The sequence below is a fragment of the Sardina pilchardus genome, chromosome 21 (assembly GCF_963854185.1).
Source record: "Sardina pilchardus chromosome 21, fSarPil1.1, whole genome shotgun sequence".
NCBI lineage: Eukaryota > Metazoa > Chordata > Actinopteri > Clupeiformes > Clupeidae > Sardina > Sardina pilchardus.
In genome coordinates, this window is record NC_085014.1 from 28,325,967 (window position 1) to 28,347,535 (window position 21,569).

At 46.2% G+C, this 21,569-nt stretch overlaps 1 protein-coding gene across 1 annotated transcript in view; it reads right to left on the reverse strand.

Annotated features, from left to right (window-relative positions):
- Positions 1–509: 509 nt before the first annotated feature.
- kdrl (kinase insert domain receptor like) overlaps positions 510–21,569 on the reverse strand; it is a 45,334-nt gene continuing 24,274 nt past the window's right edge. The window contains exons 13-30 of the mRNA XM_062524373.1: positions 20,768–21,046; positions 20,452–20,598; positions 20,170–20,298; positions 18,887–18,993; positions 18,602–18,737; positions 18,007–18,111; positions 15,671–15,784; positions 14,931–15,019; positions 14,679–14,832; positions 13,863–13,960; positions 13,161–13,283; positions 12,472–12,583; positions 10,584–10,683; positions 7,681–7,786; positions 6,178–6,296; positions 5,169–5,247; positions 4,867–4,967; positions 510–2,471 (exon numbers count right to left, since the gene is read on the reverse strand). Of these exons, the coding sequence (XP_062380357.1) occupies positions 2,288–2,471; positions 4,867–4,967; positions 5,169–5,247; positions 6,178–6,296; positions 7,681–7,786; positions 10,584–10,683; positions 12,472–12,583; positions 13,161–13,283; positions 13,863–13,960; positions 14,679–14,832; positions 14,931–15,019; positions 15,671–15,784; positions 18,007–18,111; positions 18,602–18,737; positions 18,887–18,993; positions 20,170–20,298; positions 20,452–20,598; positions 20,768–21,046 (2,282 nt within the window). The 3' untranslated portion in view covers positions 510–2,287. The remainder of the gene's footprint in view (positions 2,472–4,866; positions 4,968–5,168; positions 5,248–6,177; positions 6,297–7,680; positions 7,787–10,583; positions 10,684–12,471; positions 12,584–13,160; positions 13,284–13,862; positions 13,961–14,678; positions 14,833–14,930; positions 15,020–15,670; positions 15,785–18,006; positions 18,112–18,601; positions 18,738–18,886; positions 18,994–20,169; positions 20,299–20,451; positions 20,599–20,767; positions 21,047–21,569) is intronic.

Consider the following 21,569-nt stretch of genomic DNA (forward strand, 5'->3'; position numbering starts at 1 on the left):
GGCGCTAGGGCTAAGGAGCAGGAGGAGCGCCACACGCTGATGACACACCGTACCAACATGTCAGCCACCGTCATGCTCAGGGTCACACAGCACACACACACACACACACACACATAAACAGTACACACACAGACATAGACACACATGCACCCACGTATACCCCACCATACACACACACACACACACACACACACACACACACACACACACACACACACACAGACACACAGACACACACACACAGACACGCATACACACAGTGCTTTAGCAGGATGTTAAATAGCAGACACTGTCACTGTAGGCCTTGGCACCCTAGCCAAAGCGCTGTACAGGTGGATTCTGTGAGGCATCTGGAAATGATTTAACACTTTTAAATCTGTTAACAAACTGAAAATGTTGAAAATGAGAGATTTCAATGAATTCATGTTTCATGGATGAGTAACATCACAGGACATGTACAGCATATTACTGTACCAGAAAATGTGTTAGGAAAGACAATGGACAAAATGGAACGTATAAATATATAAATCTTTATTTATTTAAGTCATATGCTTGGTTAATATTAAAATACATTTTGAATACAAAAAATCCATATTTGATAAAAATATCAGTGCATACATTTTACTTCATCAAAGCGCACACAAACTGGTCGATCTAGAACAAATACTGACATAATTTGGCAGTAGGTGTTGTTCAGAAATTGGTGTAAAATTGAATGCTGACTGCAATACTGGCACATACACACTAAGTTAGTGTTGAGAAACATAGCACCTTCTCTAATGACTCAACTTCATCTAACACTTTCACAAGTTTGTCCTCAGTCCCTTCTGATCATCTTTTTGAATAACTTCCACTGTTGATACAGAGCAAAAACTATAGATTTGCACAAGCGCTTAACTTAACTTTCCATGAGCAGTATATACCAAAGTGACCAGCCTGTTGAAAAGGTTATAAGCTCACTTGTAGCCTGCCCTGCAAGCTCTCCTTTTATTTTAGCAGGAAAAAAAAATACCTTCACTACAAACAATCTGGTTAGCAACAGCAATACTCAGGTAATGGTCATGTATACAGTAGTGTTAAGAGCATGAGCCCTTGCATCAGAGGGAAGAAGACATCGCCTTTGGTATGACTGATCTCTGACTTACGGCTGCGGATGATTTAACCAAATGCATATAATAATCTGATGACATATATCTCATATGGTGACGACTAATAACATTGACAACAAAACACCTCAAACTCTCCAGACACACCCACATTCATACTTCCTTTAAAATACGACAGAGATAAGTCCATGTGGAATAACATCTGATATGACTATGTGAAATAAATAAGTGATTGTGTATAGTGATTGTGTAGGGGTGCAAGAATAACTCTGGGCTTCCTCAAATTCATGGGTGAGACAGCTTTTGTGTGGATTTAATGTGGATTCTTTATGTCTGGCCAGTCCAGTGAGATATATTTCCAGACGGTATTTTCAATAATTCAAGAACCCCTGTGGTGCTAGTCTGACAGTTGCTTTTAAAAAATACATGTTTTAGAGAGCCCAAGAATAAGCTTAGATATAAAACATTTGTTCAAAAAATATTATAAAATATTTTAGGGCTATTTTCAAAATAATTACATACTATTAAAATAAAATATCAAATAACATTCCAGTTTCATAAAATATTTGTACAGAATTGAAATAATTAATACGTCAAAACCATTCAAAAATTCACTCTCCCCGCTGTCTTATCGTGCTGCATTTTTCATTAACGAAAGTTGGCTTGCTTCATTTCTGGATAGCCACCAGTGCCTTTAGTGGAATGTCATTAGATCTGCTGCTATAACAAGAATGTGTTGTGCTTCTTTTTGTGTTCACAGTAGATAAAAGGAATACCTGAGGCTGTCTTTAGCTGTTTCTGTGGATAGCACAGTGGTGTGGGCACAGTGTGAAAAGAGCTTTGAGAGGCTAAAGAAAAATGGACATCCCCTTCCTCTGACCACTGTACTTACCTCGACAAACAATGTACTACCCCTGGAAAGTGCTCATTTGAAAACAGAACAAAGAAAGGAACGAGTGTCCAAAGAATTGACCACAACTAAGGCACCAAAATAGAGTCCTTGAAAAATAGAGCAAAAACAGAAATCAAACAGGAGTGGCTGTCTGTGACAACTCCTGAGGAGTTGGAGGTGCAAGCTTCAGTTCAGGAGGGGGAGAGGAGAGGAACAGAGGCGATCAGTTTGCCCAGGTGAGGAGCAGAGAGGGCTGGTGGCTCTTTGGGTCTCTCAGCACACGGCATCTCTAGACAGGCGGGGTTGAGTAGCGGACCACGGAGTTATAGTCTGGAGGGGGGCTGTGGCACTCCAGCTCAGGGTCCAGGGACGAGTCCTCCAGGCTGTAGTCCAGCGAGGGGACGGGTGCCTGGTACTTCTCCCTGTCCCCTTCGGTTAAGACGGACTCCTTACTCTTGCTCACAGTTTTCATTCTAGAAGGAGAAAGCGTCAGGGTTAACATCACCAGAAGCTGAACAGAACAGTGGAATATGTGTTTGTGCTGAATATGTGACAGACAAGTTGCAGGCATAAACTTTTCCATGCAGTCACACTTTTATTCTCGGCCGAGGTCAGTGACTGTTACTCATACTTTTGAACAAGTTTGTTAGACAGGGAATTCAGTCCTATTGTCTGGCAGTTGCCAGGGGTTTCCAGAACTTTCCCCTTGAGGGCACTTGGGGCAGTCACCCTTGAGTAAATCATTCTTTAGCACTGAGCTATTTGTCACTGGGTTTGGGAAATTAGGATGCACAGTCCCCTAAAACCTCCACACATAAAGGATTGGCATGTTTTGGGTATGACTGAGAGGTTCTCATGTGCCAACAGGAGTCTCAGGCTCTATGCCTGGTATTGTGCGTAGCTTGCCTATAGCCAGCGGGAGTTTGCCAGGTGGAATTCCCCTCCACAAAGCCCCAGGGGCACCCGCAAGCACGTCGACACAGCCCTATAGAGCTGCTGAAGGTCAAAGGTGACAGTGATCGAGTGGCTGCTCAGCATGGGCTCCTTCTCCTCAATGTATAGATCATTTCATGCATGCCTCAAGTGTCTCTTTTATCAATGGCAGAGGCCCTGGTAACTGAAGGAGGCTGTGCCCAGTCTCTGCCCAGATTTTGTTTTTTAGTCATGCATGGTGGGCCAGAGACGAGGAGGGCACTGTAAATGAAGTGTTTGTGGGAGGGTAGGGACGTGTGTGTGGGTGGGTGTGTATGTGTATGTGTATGTGTATGTGAGTGTGTGTGTGTGTGTGTGTGTGTGTGTGTGTGTGTGTGGTGAGAGGGGAGGACAATGGTTGCTGAGGAAGGGCAGTTAGAATGTTTTTAATGAAAGAGAGTCCAAGTGGCGGTATGTTTATCAGGGCTCCAGAGCCTTTCATTAATCACAGATGGGCTGAGAGAGAGAAAAGAGAGCTCATGAATTCATATCAAACAGCACCTCCCCTGTTTCAAGAGTTAACCAGATTCTAGTTTATGACTCTCATATTTTTGTCAAGCCTAATTTTTGAGTGGTCACATATTTTGAGGACTTCTCCACTGCCTTAGTCATTTTGGGGTGACAATTATTAACCCATGCCTCTATGTCAGTGGGACACTGGGGGGGGTAATGATGCACTTTGAATGACCACTGGTTAAATCATTCACTTTAGTTCACCACAGCAGACATCTTTTTTTTCAAATATTTACTTCCATTTCTGCTGTTCAGAATGTGTTGTCTTAATGTAGTTCAGACAAGGACATGGGATGAAGACAGTGTTCCTGGTATAGTTGGCATAACCCCCACCTCGTGTCTGTTTGGGGACTGCTATGCTCTCACAACTGTCAACAAACAAATATGTGACTATGGTACGCTGCCCCCTCATGTGCACAAACTAAGTGAGGGCAGATGTCTAAAGATTGTGTTGCCACCACATTAGGCCTCTATATAATGACAGATCTGTCATCATCCCACCACAGCTAATGTTTTCCTCTTGATCGTATGTATTAAGCATCTATAAATCACAGAGAACTAACTAAATGCAGCAAATGGGGATGTTCCCTCGGAGAGGGTGCTGAAAGTGTTGAAGAGAAAGTTCTAGAAGCGCAGGAGTTATATCACTCAGGACAATTAACCCTGACCTTGCATGTTCAGGTGGATCCTAAAAACATCCAACACACGCAGCGAGGCTAACAAAGAGATGAGGTGGCCAAGGGCAATGAGGGAGCCATGAATAATTTAACTGGGGTTTTAGTCACAACAAAAGCCCTGCTGATGTGGAGCCCTACTGATTTTAGCCAGCGAGGGCAAAGACGACTTTAATCCTCACTATGGCGGGTTGACCCCGATAACACCCCTCAGATGCCCCACTGCTTTCAGTGCTTCCACATGGGTGCCATTCCAGACTCGACTACTATTAGAGGTGGTCTCTTAAAAACTCTGAGACGGGACAGACGGCAGCATCAGCCCCGCAGACCAGAGCCTGTTTTGAGGAGTAGCTCTTCCAGCCAGCTTTTGTTGTCTGCTCTTTGGGGATCGCCACCTGGGGCAATATCTCTCCTCTGGGCCATTGTCCCGGGGCCTCAGACAAGCCCTCTCTGACAAAGGGAGAGGCAGCCACCGGGGCTGTGTAGGAGGCAGGATGTGCTGCTAGGGTGGTGTGTGTGGGTGTGTGTATGTGAGAGTAAGTATGTGTGTTGGGGGGTTGAGGTGACCGTGTGTGACAATTCTGACATCTGCATTCCCTCTCTGCAGGAGGGTTTCCAGGGATAAGGGGGTAAACTTCCCTGCCTCTTCCTCTGCCCCTGGGTGCAGTCAGTGACATTGGATAAATAGGATTAGGCATCCCATACTTACGCCAGAGCCATGATGCTCAAGGGCCTGGCCAGGGACTCCAAGCGCTTCAGTGTCTTCATACTATCTGAGGACAGGCCCATTCCACTGTCTGACTGTCCCCCCTGCACAGCCACAAAGAGAAGAAAGCAGTTTAATCACTATTAACTCTTCAAGATCCTGAAGAAATCCCCACTGGACATTATCAGGCTTTTGAGTCGCAGAGCTCTGATGTAGCAATAGCCCTCTGCCAGTGTTTGAGATTCTGGTAATAAAGAGAAAGGAAATAAAGGGAGTCAAAAGGCGATGGGAAACTAGTTTCTCACCTCATGGATCTCATTTGTCCCATTCTCCATGGTTACCTCATCGAAGGTCTTCACGCTAGCGGGTCGGATCTTAATGTTCCTGAAAGGATAAAATGTCCACTATCAGATCCCAATAGATGGAAACGGGTTTTACTTCAATCATCCCAAAAGCCTTTCTATGCCAAGAAAAGAAACACAATAGTAAGAACTGAATAGATCTGGTAACAGTCTCATCGCGTCAATGGAATTTCTCTGAAAATAAACGCAGACTCTTTTCATTTCACATTTCAGCACATGGGGAATCAGATAGCTGTTTAATTCAGCTAAAGGGATAAGTGTCATTACTGCATTTCAACACCACTCTCCATAAATATACTCGGTGAACCTGTGAAAATACAAGCGCTGGACAAATATTATCTTAAGTGAACATAAATCCTGATGTGGGGTTTGCAGCTTGGGAGGAAATTCCTGGAGGGGGCCATCATGCAGTGAGCTCGTTCTCCATTCAGCTCCACTCTTATCAGCACCTAATCAGCGCTTTCCTTGCCCTCAATCACACCCTAATGTACTTGTTTAAGTGCAGGACCTGGAGGCTGCTTTGTGCCCTGTAATGTTTTGGTTAGCGCTTTGCCTTCCAGGTTATTGAATGGAAACTGGAGAACATGTTTCAGAAAATGATAAGCTGATATCTCATAGTCCTCTTGGGTCTCTCACATATACTTCACATCATCCAAAACCACTTGTTTCACTGCTTTGCTTTCCAGAGAGATCAAATGGCTGACGTTTTGGTATCTAATCCTCAAAAAAGTATATCTCTGCACACAAGTTTGATTATATTAAAATGGTTATCTGACCACAAGATGAACTGAATTGTAAACGTTTCAGATGAAAAACAATGATTTAATCCCGTCTGAGAGTTCACTTAGTGTGCTTAAAGTGCGAGTCAAGTCAGATAGTGCAGTCAGACTGTCCAGTAGCGTGTTGCCACTGAGGAGAGTTGCCGGGCAACAAGAAGGGTCCAGGCTCTTACCATGTGCCCGAGTCCCTCTGGGAGAGCGGCCGGCTGGAGGACTCCTCTGTGGGCGCAGGGCTGGAGGGCTTGGCCTCTTTGGTCAGCAGGGTGTTGATGGGGATGTAATGCTTCCCTTCCTGACAGACGAAACAGGCACATGCTCAGTCACCAAGGCCCCTTTACATCCAAACCATGACATCACTGAGAGCGTGTTATTGCTGTGTGAATCCACACGGCATTTATAGAGCGCTGAGTTATTCTGACCTGCCTCGAGCCTTAAAGAGATCAAAGACTACAAGAGCCTGGTAAAAAAAATCCTGACTCCGAGGACGTCTCATTTCATTACAGAGTGAGCACATGGAGGAGAGTGAGATGATGAGCATCAATTAAGGGTAGAGCCAGAGCATGATAAACCAGGTCACTTGGACCATTTCCAATGTCAATGAGCCTCCTTATGTGTAATCGCTCCACAGAGAATAACGCAGAGAGCTGAGAATGTCCTTGAGCCTATCATCACATAGGTCCATATGACCCACTGGCCTCATCCCCGGCTGAGTGACTGATCATCTGTTGGGTATGTTAATCTATTCATTAGAGGTTAAACTAAGAGCGTCTATATAATCAGACGGAAATTATAGCTATCTTTTATTCATCTGGAATATTTAGAGTAGTGCGTATTCAATTTGATGATGATATTAAGAGGGACACCATGAGACATGATTTTCTTCCTCCAACTATCTGACTTTTGTTGTTTTATGGTCATCTCTCGCTCACAAGAGAGAGAACTGAGAGATAATAATCAGGGAAATGAAAAATAATGATGTGAAACATCAATCTTTCAGTTCTTTTGCAATGTGTAGTGTCTGGGCTGAACTGCAACAGAGAAATAGTTGACAGCACAAAGGTGCTTACTTGCTTATCAGGCACTGCTACACTAGCTCTTACATTTTCCATTGTTCGTCTCTCTGTTGTTGAATGTGTGCCTCTCTTTCATGCTTTTCAAAGGGAAGTGAGTGGGGCTTGTTGATAGGAACTTCCCTCCCTAGTTAGTCTGAAGACCCCCGTGGGCAAAAGCCCCCTTCAAGTCTTGTGCCTTGCTCTAGCCAAACTACCATTTCCTGAACACTTGCGGTGCGTGAGGCACTCTCAAGGTCAGTGACTATTCTCACAGTAAATGGAGAGTTGTACTGTAAATGGTGTCCACTACTGTGAGAAGTAGGGGAGAACTTGCCACATTGGATTGTGATCAGTGGTTTATTTATGTCTTCCAGTCCAAAGATTATTGATGTGTATACACTTTGTCAATCAGCTGACCCATGATGATAATGGCAAGCTCACAGGGATAAACAATATTTAAAATTTAGTTTAAAATATGTAAAATATTTTCGAACAGACAGTGCTTTTATGTTATTTATATCTACAACTGATGCCAAGGATTGTGTGGATCTGTACCGTAGGCATGAAATCAACCATATGGGGTTTTGAATAGATAAGTTGTTGGACGGCTGTAAGGCCTCTTACCTGCTGCACACTGGCTTGCAGAAGGTCCCCGAGGGTCTCCACCAGCTCCGTGAATGTGGGTCTGTCCACAGGGTTCCCCTGCCAGCAGTCCAGCATGGTCTGATATCTGCCAACAACACAAGTCCATTAGCACCACAGTGCACAAACACAGACCATACAGGACAGGCTTACAACAGGATCGTATCAACGGCTGGTGATCAACCCTCACACAATCTGATCCCTCAGAGTTAATACTCATCATCTGACAGGTCAACCCATCTGACCTCACAACCAGGTGACCAGGTCTCTACAAGTCAGCCGCCCATTCTTCAGCGTCGTCAATGCCGCTCGGGAGGTCCCATGGACCGCGGCGCTGTTTTCCTTTTGCTGGCTGTCATGGAGCTGCGGTGGTGCGGAGCCGCTCGCGCTCTCTGATGAGCTGTCAGCAGGGCTCCCCAAATGGGACTCCTCCGCACCATTATTGGACTCTCCAGCCCGTAATGGCCTGTAATGGTGGGAAGGAGTCCAATCGTGGAGGAATGCAGACATGGAACACTAAAATCGAGGGCTTCAGTTGAAACCTCCCCTCCCTGACGCTAGTGATGATGGAGCTCCGACTCCTTCCCCTCTCCTGTTCCCTCACATCCTCGCAGACTTAGCCTCATGTTCACCCATGTTGCTCTCCCATGATTGGCATCACATTGGGTTTATTTGGCAGGAGGCTGAAATCATAGCAAAAGCAGATGGTTCATTGCTTCCTCTCTAACGTCCACCTTTCTTGTCTACTCCATCTGGGTTTGTGTTCAGGGCACCTCAAGGCATTCTTCTCTCTCCGGGCAATGAAAACGAGATGGCGGAAGCAACATCACTCCACTTCCTATTTTGATTCTTCTCTCCAGCCAGGTGGGACACTGGGGCATTGCCCTGATCTACAATTCAGGCTCTGCATCCTGTCTAGGGGGATGATTGAAAGTGGGCCCTGATGACCTGCCGTTACAGAGAGGAGAGTGCATCCAAACTGACGCCTCCGAGCTCATAACTCTTTGAATATGAGTGTGTGGGAGGTCCCTCCTCATCCCCGTCCCCATCCCCAGCGCTCTGTGTGTGCCCTGTCTCAGTGCCCTTGACTTTCGCTCTTTCCCACACATTCCTTTGAGGGTGCCGCAGACTGGACACGCAGTTGTGGCGGGTCACATTCCTGATGAGTCTGGTGCATCTCCAGCGGGCCAGATTTACTGCCCCGCCATCTCCTGACCTGCTGGCCCTTTCATCATCCATATAATAGGCCTGCTGGGGTCGGGGTCAGGGCCAGGGTTCTGGGGGAGAGTTGGGAGTCATGGAGATCTGCACATGCGATCAGCATCTCAGATCCAAAGGCAGAGAGTCCCTGACATCGAGGCTGAGTGGGTAACACTATCATTGATGGCTCAATGGGAAGCAGGTGCTGATTGTATTTTATAGTGGTGTTATCTTCTAGCTCTGTCTGGCCCTATCAGCACTCGCTTTGAAGTGGAGCGGAAAAGCTCTTTCGCCTTGCAGATATGGCGGTGGATATCATCATAGGATTGGTAGGGTATGTGGATTCCACTCACATTCCCCTATTTACAGAGAAGGAGTCTGGCTTGCATTTTGCTGGTCATTTCCAATTATCGTCTCACTGGGCTCTCACAATCATCAGTTAGCTCCATTTGCCAAGATCCCTTTCATATGGGACTCCATCGGCGAAGTAAAGTTATAACACGCAAGGGAAGCATTTATTCTATCCAAGTGAATAAACTGTAGGAGCTTGATATGATCAAATATAATAGTATGGAAAGACAGGGTCTGGAAAAAAGGCAGTAGCAGAGGGACTTGAATGAGAGAATGTCATAAACTTGATTCTTTTTAATGAAATACGGGATTTGGTCTATGACAAACGATCGATACAGTAAGTGTTCCATGACTTCCTCCAATCATCCTAGAGGCATCAAAGTCAGCATTCTCCCCGAGAACTTCTCCTCCTGGCTGCCATCGGATCAGACAAGTAGAGAGGGGCAGTGAGAGAGAGACAGAGAAACCACAAAGGCTTCTTTCAGACCTTTCATTGTGCTCCAGCTCCTCTCGACCCATAGGGGGTAAATCTCAACTGCAGAACGGGTTCTCCCCACAGCCCCTAGTGACCTCCCCACCCCACCCCTCCCCACCCCTCCACTCCCCACGTCCCCAACCTCAGTCCCGTTCCTCCAGGTGCGCCGGCTGGTGCCTTTAATGTCAGGCTTGGTTTCGGCTGTGCTGCTGTTTGCTCTGAGACAGATCGATGTCTGACACCACGAACACCCCGCTAGTCAGCCTGTGTGGACTCTCTCTCACACACTGAGTGGACAGCCTTACAAAGTTACCATCACAGTCCTTCAAAAGCCTTCTTAGGGTTTCTCCAGTAGGACTGAAATCAGATACCGTTCCTCTCTTTAGCTGAATCGATGTAGTACGAAAAGCTTTTTTTCCCCTCTACATGTCTGGCAGTTGCTTTGGTTCCATACCAATGACCCAAGAGAGTGCTTGCAGTCTCGGGAAGGAGGGGTGGGCCATGGTGCTTTGTGCTTACCCCTGCTTGGCAGGGAACGCTCACAACTCATTTAGTGCCACGGCAATAAAGGAATCCCCCAAGAACAATTCACCCGTGAAACCACACAAATGACCATACTCCTAACTGTTATGAACTTGAGTTAGCATGTCATGCCAGGCTCCCTGCAAATAGCAATGCACTGTTCCAATAGCATGGCTCTGCACCGTGTGAGAAAGACTTAATGGATATAAAACCTGCACTGTTATAATGATCTCATTCTTCTCAAAGCCATGTGACATATCCGCTGCAAGCAATTACATGTAAATGGCATGGTCTGCTTTATTGTTTCATGGAGTAATATGGAACAAATGAGTCTTACATCTCCGAGGAGGAGTACTCAGGTGCCTTCATCCTGGTGCCCTCCTTCAGTCGGCAGCAGAACTCTTCATCAATTTGTACGCCAGGATATGGGGAGGCACCTAGGGAGAGGAAAGAGAGAAGGAGAGAGGGGGGGTTATCAGGAAACACATCTCACAGACTCACAGGAGCGGTCACTTCAAAGAGACCAGAGAAGGGAACTCACAGAACTGTAAAAGGAGCCGCCGGCCCATTGAGATCAATGCGGAGAGAAGTGAGCAAGAGCAAGGACAATAGCGCCTGAGCTCACGTCTTGCTGGAGAACGAGCTGCTGTGCAGTCATAGTCTACCGGTTAGTCTGAACCAGTGTGTTCTAATCAGCATCAGTCCCAACGCACGCAGCCAAGACAAGCATACAGCTTATTACAAATGCTACCCACTTGAAGGATCATGAGTCACAAAATAATATTTTTATGTGCTTGACTGAAACCCCTGATACAATATCAGATAACACATAAAGGCCTACTGTACCATGTCTGCAACAACAATGAATTTCAGTTGAGGTTTTCCCCTCATAACAGATGGATCACAGCACATTATAACAAACTAGAAAAACATGAAAAACAAATGGATTGAACAAATGTAACTGTCATCCATTTTTAAAAGACTTTATCTAAATAATGGCAACTCATCAAACAGGGGCAGAGAGCCCAAAACGACAAGACACAGTTTTAGCTGCTAGGGTGCCCTGATAAAATTTGCATATGGATACACCTTGGACTTACTATGAACTTTTGATCTGCACTTATTAAAAGGCTGCAAGTCTCATTTTGCTTTATCTGCCTTTTCATGTTGCAATTTATTTATTTGAGACAAATATTAACGCTGTCCAGATGTTCAAGGTAATGCATGTGTGGGTATGTATGTGCGCCATTGTGCGGATGTGTGTGTGTGTGTGTGTGTGTGTGTGTGTGTGTGTGTGTGTGTGTACGTGTGTGTGAGAGAGAAACAGAGATAGTAACTGTATGTGAAGAAACAGACATACATACAATACAGTTGTAAAGGTTGCACTGGTTCCACAGTGGGTGCAAACATTTACATTGATTGGCTGCTTGGTAACAGTGAGTGAGTTTGCAGTTCCAACTGCAGAAACAGCTTGTCCAAATGTGAGCCATTCTTTCTTTTCTGCTTTTATGGCCCTCATTCATGATAAAATTGCTGTTGAAGCGCGCTAATGTTTTTGCACTAGCAGCATGAAAATTGTTTTCTTAAGCTGACAATATAACTCCCTTTTCTGTCCCACAGGGGCCATTCAACAACAGCAGACAGTTATTGCCTGTTCCATCTAGACGAGGTGGGTAGTTCAGGGCACCTCACAAATAGCTTCCAAACATCATGGCGTCTTTGATTAAAGGCCATGCTGGCCTTTCCTCCTTACACGGCGTGCACTGAATGCCTTTGCTAAATACTTGAGTAATGCCCCATGTGTACATTTGAATGTGAGAAATCCATCAACTGCACCATCTGCACGAGCAATTTCACTGGAACAACATGCAATGGAACGTTATGATAAATAGACAAATTAAGATCTCTAAAAGCTCAGCGGAATCTGCAAAGGTCAGCAAAACTGGGAAAACAAAGTGTGGGACAAAACTATCGAGGCTGTTTCTGTAAATAAACAAACCTCCGCAAGGATCAGTCTAAAATATGCATTGATGCCAGGAAAGGAAAGAGAAACACATCGAGACAGATTTGGGATGCAGAAATTTACGTTGGTCAAAAACCACTGATGCATTTGGAGCCATAGAGCTCACTCCCACGAGGTGTTTGGGAATGACTGTGTGAATTTGAGAGCCCGTGAGGTTAGAGGACAGTGAGTTATAACTGGGCAGGACAGTGGAAGTATTTACCCAGCGAGAAGATCTCCCACATGAGAACGCCGAATGACCACACATCACTCTGCGTAGTGTAGATCTTGTCAAAGATGGCTTCTGGTGCCATCCACTTCAGGGGCAGTCTGGCCTATAGGCACGGGAACAGAGACAAAAGGCTGTTTGCTTTACGCTGCTTTACATGCTTTACAGGTCTGCCTGGGCTGATCTAGTATCGCCAGCTCTTTTGTGGCTCAACAGGTGCTGAATAGACAAACCTCTCCTCAGCTTCTCCCCCACAGCCGTCAGGCTGATCAATGTGGCTGGTCCTTTACCACCACCCAGACCCCCACCCCTACCCCCGCTGAGTATCATCTCAGTGTCATTTGACCACTGAGCTATGACTGATGCCCATTCCATTGCCCTGTATTACTAATATCATCACTACCTCTACTATTATCTATGCACTGTTGTCTGTTGAGTCATCACTGTCTTTGTCTAGCTGCACTATGTTATTTGAAAACACGCACTGTAATTGCTGAAACAAATTCCTATATGTTTTTACATAAATGGCAATAAAGTATCTTGAACCTTGAACCTTGAACCTTTCCTCTAACAGAACTAATGTCTTGACCCAAAGATTGATCATCTATAACAGGCCTTTGTCAAAAAGTATGTTGCTGCTTCCCAGATCAGTGAGACTGTGTGCATACAGACCACCAACTTACATCTCCTTTGCGCACGTAATCGGGGTCTTTATAGACGTCTCTTGCAAGGCCAAAGTCACATATCTTCACCACATTGTTTTCAGACAACAAAATGTTTCTGGCAGCCAAGTCACGATGGATGCACTGTTAAAAGAAAGTACATTTAAGACTCAGTCACAGCTAATATCTATCAGACCGTGACTTAATAACAGACACACAACCCCACTGTGCAATGTGGCTTTGGAGTTTTGAGAAAACAACATTTGTGTTGGACGTATGATTGTTTGACTTGTCGATGTGATTGGAAATCTCTTATATGAAACACGTGTGGTGCCGTGCACATGTTGCCAAGGTGTGATAATGCAAGGCAGATGAGATGAACATGTGGAAGAGTTATCAGAGCTACTCCAGTGTGACATGCCGTACACTGAGCTTACACTTTCTCATTCAGTGTTAGAGCAATTGTTTGTCTGCCTCTGCAGTAGGTGCCAGTGGTGTGACATTGAACAGTGTACAGGGGTGTAGTGAAAATACAGTTTTCCTCTCCAGAGTGATACTGTATGAAGTCATAAACAGAAGAAAGGAGTCTCTGAGGTTTTTTTTCTTTAAGTTTCTCTGGGGAAATGCTCTTAACTGTATGACTTTTCCCGTTTAGAGCCATGCAGGAATGGACTGAATGCTTTGGATACAATGACTGGCAGTGTGTGTGGAGGTGGCCCTTACTTTTCGTGATGCCAAGAACTCCATGCCTTTTGCCACTTGGAAGCTGTAACAAATCAAGTCCTCCATCGTCAGAACCCGCTTATACAAGTCCTCGGATTCTGAAAAGAGTGGGTGGAAAATGACAGTGATTAAGCCAGTTGGGAGTACACTGTTCATAATTCAACACACAAATCAAAACATTGCAGCGTAAGCAAAGAGACAGCAACTTTTCGCCATATCTCTTCCCAAATCTCCCTGTGTACCTCATGTCACAGCTATGATATACTGTTCACCCCATAATGTTAATTCACCTTCTGGTGCAGTCTTAAAAACATCCTCTGAAGAACAGAGAGCCATCCCGCCCCCGCACCCACCTCCTGCCTCCTGTTTTGACTCTTTGTCTGCCACGTGCGGCTTGTTAATTTAATGATGCTCCGTTAGAGGAAAGGGGGGGGGGAGAAGGTGGGCGGGACTCCTGGTGTCCCACCTGAGTAAACAGTTTATGAGAGCAGAAATAACATGCTAGCGCACCAGCCAGTTGCGACGGGAGGACTGGACACTGTAGCCAACCAGCGGCGATGGGAAGTGCACAGGGGAGGGGAACCAGAGCACACAAGAGCCCAGCAGGGGTGACAGTGGATCCAGCCTCATAAGAATCACATTCATGCCTCCAAGAGGAAGCTCCTCATCAGATAGAGAGGGGAGGGAAACACACAGAGGGAGCACTGAGGACAGGGCGGGGCGGGGCGGAGGTGAGCAGGAGAGGGAGAGGTGGAGGAGGAAATGGGGGAGGAAGGGGAGGGGGAGGAGGGGAGAGGAAGACACTCAGGCCACTACCTTCCTCCTCTTCCTCCGAATCGCAGTAGCTCTTATCTTCGATGAAGCCGGAGCTGGCGGAGCTTCCGGTGCTCGCCACGCTCTCCAGCCGGCGCTTGATGAGCTCGCTCAGGTCACAGCCGGAGCCCGAGGGCAGAGCCTTGCCATCCTGACTCTGGGCCAGACACACAGCACAGCACAGCGGTCAGTCAGCGGACACACACACCCACCACAGCCAAACACAACCCTGCACCACAGACCGACCCTTCTTACCTTATACACCACAAAGTCAGAGCGCTTGCTCCTCAGGTAGTTGGACAGGTTGCCATACTTGCAGTACTCCACAATAATCATTAGGGGACCTTATGGAGGAATCATTCAGAGAGTCAGAGCCAATAACATAAAGCTAATGTGGACATAGTTGAACATCCCACAGAATGCTTTATGTTCTAATTACATCTAATGTGAGATATTAAACTATGTTATTAGGAGATTGTCACATAGCAAAACGTTTACATCTCAAAGGAGTACGCTCATCTTTGACATCAACTGGTTTTGATTTATAAAACATTCAAATATTTCTCAAACATAAATTTAAAAGACGTTGAGGGCTTCAATGCTTCAAGACAGGGTGAGCTTAACATTATGATAGATAACAGAAATATACCTTTCAAAAAGGCTACAGATCAAAGTGTTAAAAACTATTTGCGTAAATCTGTATCTGTATCAGCAAAGTATTGCTGAGATTTACAACCTGCAACAGACCTCCCTACACACACACAAAACATTTCACATACAAGTGCGTCATACGGAAGACTAATGAAAGTGTCATGCAAGTATTTGCACAGAATAAATGAAACTGAATGAACTGAAAGTGTCTGATGAATTTCTGATTAATGCAATAAATCTGGAACCAAAATGTGAAACTTTTGAAAAATTCTCTTTTGAGCCCGTGTCTGACATCTCTGCTGTTGAGTAAATTCCTCCGCTCGCTCACTCGCTCGCTCGCTCACCTCCAGGCTTGGTGCAGGCTCCCAGTAGGTTGACCACGTTGAGGTGATGGCCGATGTGAATCAGTATTTTCAGCTCCGACATGAGCGCTCTCCACTCATTATTGGTGGCTCCGCCTGTCACAGAGGCACACAGTGGAATACAGGAGCATGAGGGACGATGACGTGAGAACAAGGCTGCACGTCCACACAAATCCACACTTGGACTATTCGACGTCCCATGGAAACACAACAATGTGTACTTTGGCTCTGAAATATATCTGCCCTCAAAAGACAACTGTGTATATTACATTAGACTCTTAACTTACAGCTAACATACCATGACCATAGGGTACTGGCACTGAATTCCAAGATGACTGCAAATGATGGATTACAACAAGAACAAATCCAAATGACCGTGATCAAAGGGGAACTTGTTGGCAGATTGCTTTTCAAAATAAATACAACAACTGGTTGGTAAGACCCCTTTACCCTTACACAAACAACAGCATCAAATGGCCTTCAGTAAATATTTATGTAAAAACAACACAATGTAGTTTCAATATTACAACTTGCCAATAAGATGGACATGCGTTTATGAACTTTAAATGCCCTTAATCATATTTTCAACAAATACATGCTACATCAAGAAGACTAGGCAAGGGAGACATTACACAGTAAATATTGCAATCCACATATGGAACGAATAGATTCACAGCGATTCACTCCAATCTTTTTATGGCCGAGCAAAAGTACACGTTCTTAGAACTCTGTACATCTGACGAAGCAAATATGTAGGGCAAGCTCATCCTCCCGAGGCCTGCACTGAGCTCATAGAGTCATGGAGGGCATCAAGTGTCAGTGCCCTGTTTAAAGAACAAATAAGCAATTATTCATAGTAGTTTACTGATCCGATGGCTTGAGGGGGGTTGAAAGGAAACCGCTGCCAGTGTTCCTTTTCTTAATATATGGTTAATTAATCTGACCCCAGCACCCTGAGGAGAGATGCCTTGAGTTTTAATGTGGGCTGACTGTGGCTGCGGCTGAAGTATTATTGTCTGAGACAGACTAGGCTTTCGATCCAGTACTGCTGCGGTGTCGGTTTCTGTGTTCTCCCCCCCCCCCCCCCCCCCCTTCACTGGTGGCTGAATCCCTTCTACGCCAGAACGGAAGAATTGTGGTCGCACAGCTCATCATGAGTGGGCTCAGCGTGTTCCTGAAGCGGCACAAGCACAGCATTTCATAACAAGCAGGCCCGTCTGCGAGAGTGCACTGCTTTTTATTACCCGCTGACCTGGGGTGCATGCTAAGGCATCCGGCCAGCCCCGCTCCTCCGTGATGGATGTGCGCGGAAGATTAACGCTCCTATGCGAGCCGGCGAGTGGCCTGATTTATCATCATCACCGAGTTAGCCTCTGCCCACCGTCCGCGCAGCGCACACCCGTCTGGACAGGCCGCTCATCACTCTCCACTTGTCACGGCTCTAACAGTGGGAAAACGAAAGTTATTTTGACCTTTTGGGGGATGCTACTATGACTTTAGCCAAAAAAAAATTGCTAGCCATTTTCCTTTTTAATCACAGCACTCCCCAGAGGCATCCCAATGGAATGTGTATCTGATTGGCTGAATGAGTGGCATGAGAGGCCACAGAAGTGTGTGTGTGTGTGTGTGTGTTTTTTTTCCAGGCGAGCTCTCGAGTTGTCTCCATTTTGGGCGAATATGTTACATTGGGATGAAGATGGCCTCTGATATTTGGAATGCAGATATAAAATGATGGCTCTCGTAAATCAAATAGGGACGCAGGGGAGGAGAACAGACCAAACTCGAGGAATTTCCAGACCATCTGCTGTGGCGGGGCCATGAATGGAGAATCAGTGAATATTTGCACATTTACTTCATTTGTACCTTATACTTTTGAACCTCACATCACCTGCAAATCTTGGACGAAAGTTGCAGCACTGAATTGTTTCCGTTTTGAGGACTTGAGGACGACTTGCTGAGTGAAAGCAGTGTTCTACAGTATGTTCTCCCCATCGGCTCAGAACTGTGCAATATCCCATAATTATCTTCACATGGCTTATGCACACACATCACACATGAGGTATAAAATGATCCACCAAATGACAGGCTGCTGTTTTCCATCACTTCACGAGAACAAAGCTGTGGTTTCATTTTCCAATTGTGATGTGGAGGGTGGGGGGGGGGGGGGTTGCTGTCCATCATCCAAGCCTCCCTGATCAGGACCATGCTAGAAGAGGAGCTAGTAAGCCTCCAGCTCCAGAACAATCTGGGCCAGTTCATCAACAACTTCTTAAACAGAAAAGGGGGCGCAAAAAGAGAGAAAGAGAAGGTGATTCTACCTTTCAACATTTTCACTGCTACCGTCTTGCATGTCGACAGCTTATCAATCCCAAAGGCAGAGGCCTCCACCACCTTCCCGAAGGCCCCGTGGCCCAGCGTTTTACCTGCAAGACAAACAAGAGGGCTTGATTGGATGAGTCAGGGAGCCTCCATGAGACTGGCCGGCCCAGGGGAGCCATCCATCAAGCCAGGCCGCTGTCAGAGGTGACATGGGCCTGTAATTAAAACAACCTGTGGAGGCTCTGAGCACTCGGATGGCCCTCCACGGGGTATTTATGGAGCAGTTAAGACCGCGTGACAGCAGCGGGTCGCTGATAAATAATGCCGCACTAACCCGGAGCAGAGAGGCCATCCACGCCGGCTCCGAGCCCTCTCAGGAATGGCCCGGGCTTTTAACAGCCCAGGCCACGGAGGAGCGGCAGCAACGGCAGCAAGCAACAGCTGCCGTCTGAGAACATGAAGCACTGAAATACATCAACTTCTTGTTATGGGCCAATCATAAAGTGCTTCATGTGAAGAGAGTACTTAGGCTTTATGTAGTGGGGCATACATCACGATTGGGCTACTCCGGAAGGCACGGAGGAGGATGCTCACCGAGTCTGAGACGGTCTCGGGGAAACTCCCACTTGTTGCTATCGTATGGGAGGCGGTCACACTGCTCGTCCAGAGGCATCTGGTCAGGGTCCATGATGATGGACAGGTAGCCAGCTTTGATGTCCGCAGGGCTGGGCTGGGTTTCACAACAGAAAATATTAACGACGTATCCAAACGTTCAACTCCCACACAACCCACAAAACACTGATGAACATACGAAGGCATATAAAGCTTAAAAACGTATTAAGGATGAAAAACATACCCAAGCACACGTCTCAGTCTCACCTTTCTGAGTTTGCGGATGAAGAGGATCAGCATGATCCAGAGGAAGGTGGCTGCAGCGCCGGTGCTCACCAGCACGATGACCTCGATGTTGGCTTTGCCCTCATCTCCTACACAACCCAGACAAGACACGCGTTAGTCACCGGGTGAACTCAGACAGGCACACTGACGGCACTGCAGAGTCAGTTCCTCTCCTTACATTTCCTAGAAATCACCCGAGTCTTGTGAATGGCCGAGATCCACGAAGACAGTATCTAAATGAGTAAACATGTAGCTTTCATGACATATACAGAACAGACCTATTTTTAATATAATGGCATGCATATGTGCTGTAAGATGCCTTAACACTAGTTTGTTGACATTTTTCGGTGTCAGATACGTCAAGCTATGTTTCCTCATGTCCATAGCTCACACTCAGTGACATGCTGTGTACTCTCTGCAGAAGAGCACATTGTGTTGTTTATTCTCTGTTTATTTGGCCTGTGCATACCGCACAATTGCTCGTTTGTTATATCCACTGAGCTTGAGTGTCTGACATTTCAAAGCATTTCAAATTGTCAACACATTGTGCTGCCGAAGAAATATTTTTTATGCTTCCAGAACCCTGACCCCAAGGTCTACCTAGAAAGGTTAAGGTGCACCTAGAGTTTATAAAAAAAAAAAAAAAACGTAAAAAAATATCAGCTAAAAGCATGAAACATGCAACACTGACTGGAAAAATGGCAGTTAATAGTAGGAGTTAAATGACTCCTTTAGAGAATGCGAGAGAAGTAGAGCAACCAATAGGAGCATCTCTCCGTTGACCTGGCCTCCAGAAACCCTGGTTCATGTTTCAAGTCCCAAGCTCCTTTAATGGGTGGACCTTTCCCCCAAAACTGCCCCTCGCTCATTAGCAAACCTCTTCCCCGACTCCATAGAGGTCAGCTCCCACGAGAGAGGACCCTTGCGAGAACCCGAATCATAAAACGCACACAGGAATTCACGTTTGGCATTCCTGGCAGTTTTGGCTTCTCTCTCAGGGGATAGCTTAGTGCTGAGGCTCAGCCAAGCCTATTTGTAAGGCATGAAAGAATTACAGACAGTTGTAAAAGGTTGCTGATTAGTCATGCATTTCACTGTCGAGCTGTGAACCATCAGAATCCACGTTCTGCTGCTGATTTACATTTCAAAATCAGTCGAAATACTCATTTGAAATACAAACTACACAGAGCGGCCTGCCCAGGGATTATTTTTATATAAAACCAAATACATGAATGACTGTAAACTCCTGAGTAATTGTGGCTCACCAACAACTCGGATGAAGGCACTGGAGGCCACCATTCCCATCTCATTGGTGGCACGGCACTCATAGGTGCCCTCGTCCTCCTTCTTCACCCGCTGGATGACTAACACCCCATCAGCCATCAGGGTGACCCCTGTTAGGAGAAGAGGGACCATGGGAGATGTGGGAGAGTACTGTACATATCGCAAACACCAGCTTGACTTGCAACGCTAATGTTTTGGCAATGAGCCTTGACAAGCATGTTGCAAGGTTTGGGTGTGTCTTTATTTGTGATGTGTCTACACACCTTGTCCTTCGACCACGGTGAGGTCATTCTTGTACCATGTGATGTTGGGCTGTGGCACCCCCTGGGCGAGGCAGGTCAGCATCAGAGTGCTGCTGCTGTTCACGTCCTGCTCAGTCAGGTTCTGTCTCAGCGATGGCATCCTCTTCTCTGTGGGGTTCACATCACAGAGCACACGTTTGTACAGGTTTGTTATGACTCAATGCGACTTCAGTTTGAGACTGACAGTTCTGTTTTCAATCGAAACCATAAACTTAAAAGCTGCAAAACACTGAAGTGACCAACTGAACTCAAACAAGCTCAAACAAGTGTCACCCACCATTGATCACAAGCACAGCAGACTTCTGGATCTCTTTCCCTGTGAAGAGGTTGAGGGCCCTGCAGTGGTACTCATCAGTGAAGTTGCTGGACACGTTCTGCACCATGATGGACACAGAGGTGTACAGCCGGTCTCGGTCCTCTGTTCCCAGGACGGTGCGGTTAAACGCATCATACCAGTGCGCGTTGCTGTAGAGGTATCGTGTAGCCCGACAGGTCAGTGTGACATCAGACCCTTCGATAGCTGTGTCGGGAGATATTTGTAACGACTCCGAGCCATCTGCAGACGACAGAGAGAGAGAGAGAGAGAGAGAGAGAAAAAAAAGCCCTGTTCAGCAATCAGACACCATAAAATCGTCACATATTCAACAGAAAAACGACCGAAAAGTCAACAAGAGGCCAGCGATGGAGAAAAGGTTATTGATGATCCCAATGTCCCTGAAAGCATCTGGGAATGGCTATCAGATGTCCCCGTCCCTCACAGAGACGGAGCGCATGATACAGCGCATCACTGTGGCCAGGAATGCCAAATTTGCAGTTATTTCCTGTTTCATCACTGCTAATTGGAAGCATGTTGCTGGCGGATGGCGGCGATGATGGCCGACCTGCAGTGGTACAATAGGAAGCAGGCCGGGGCCAGGCCTCGGGGGAAGAGAGCGCAGCTTGTTTATTCACATTGCTGGAGAGCATTCGGCGCTCCGTAAGGGAAGACAGCTGTTATTACAATTCTGTCCCTCTCTCACCCGCATTCCTGAGCTCTCAGTCATCTGCACCTCTGAGGCAGCGTAGCATATTCACCCTGG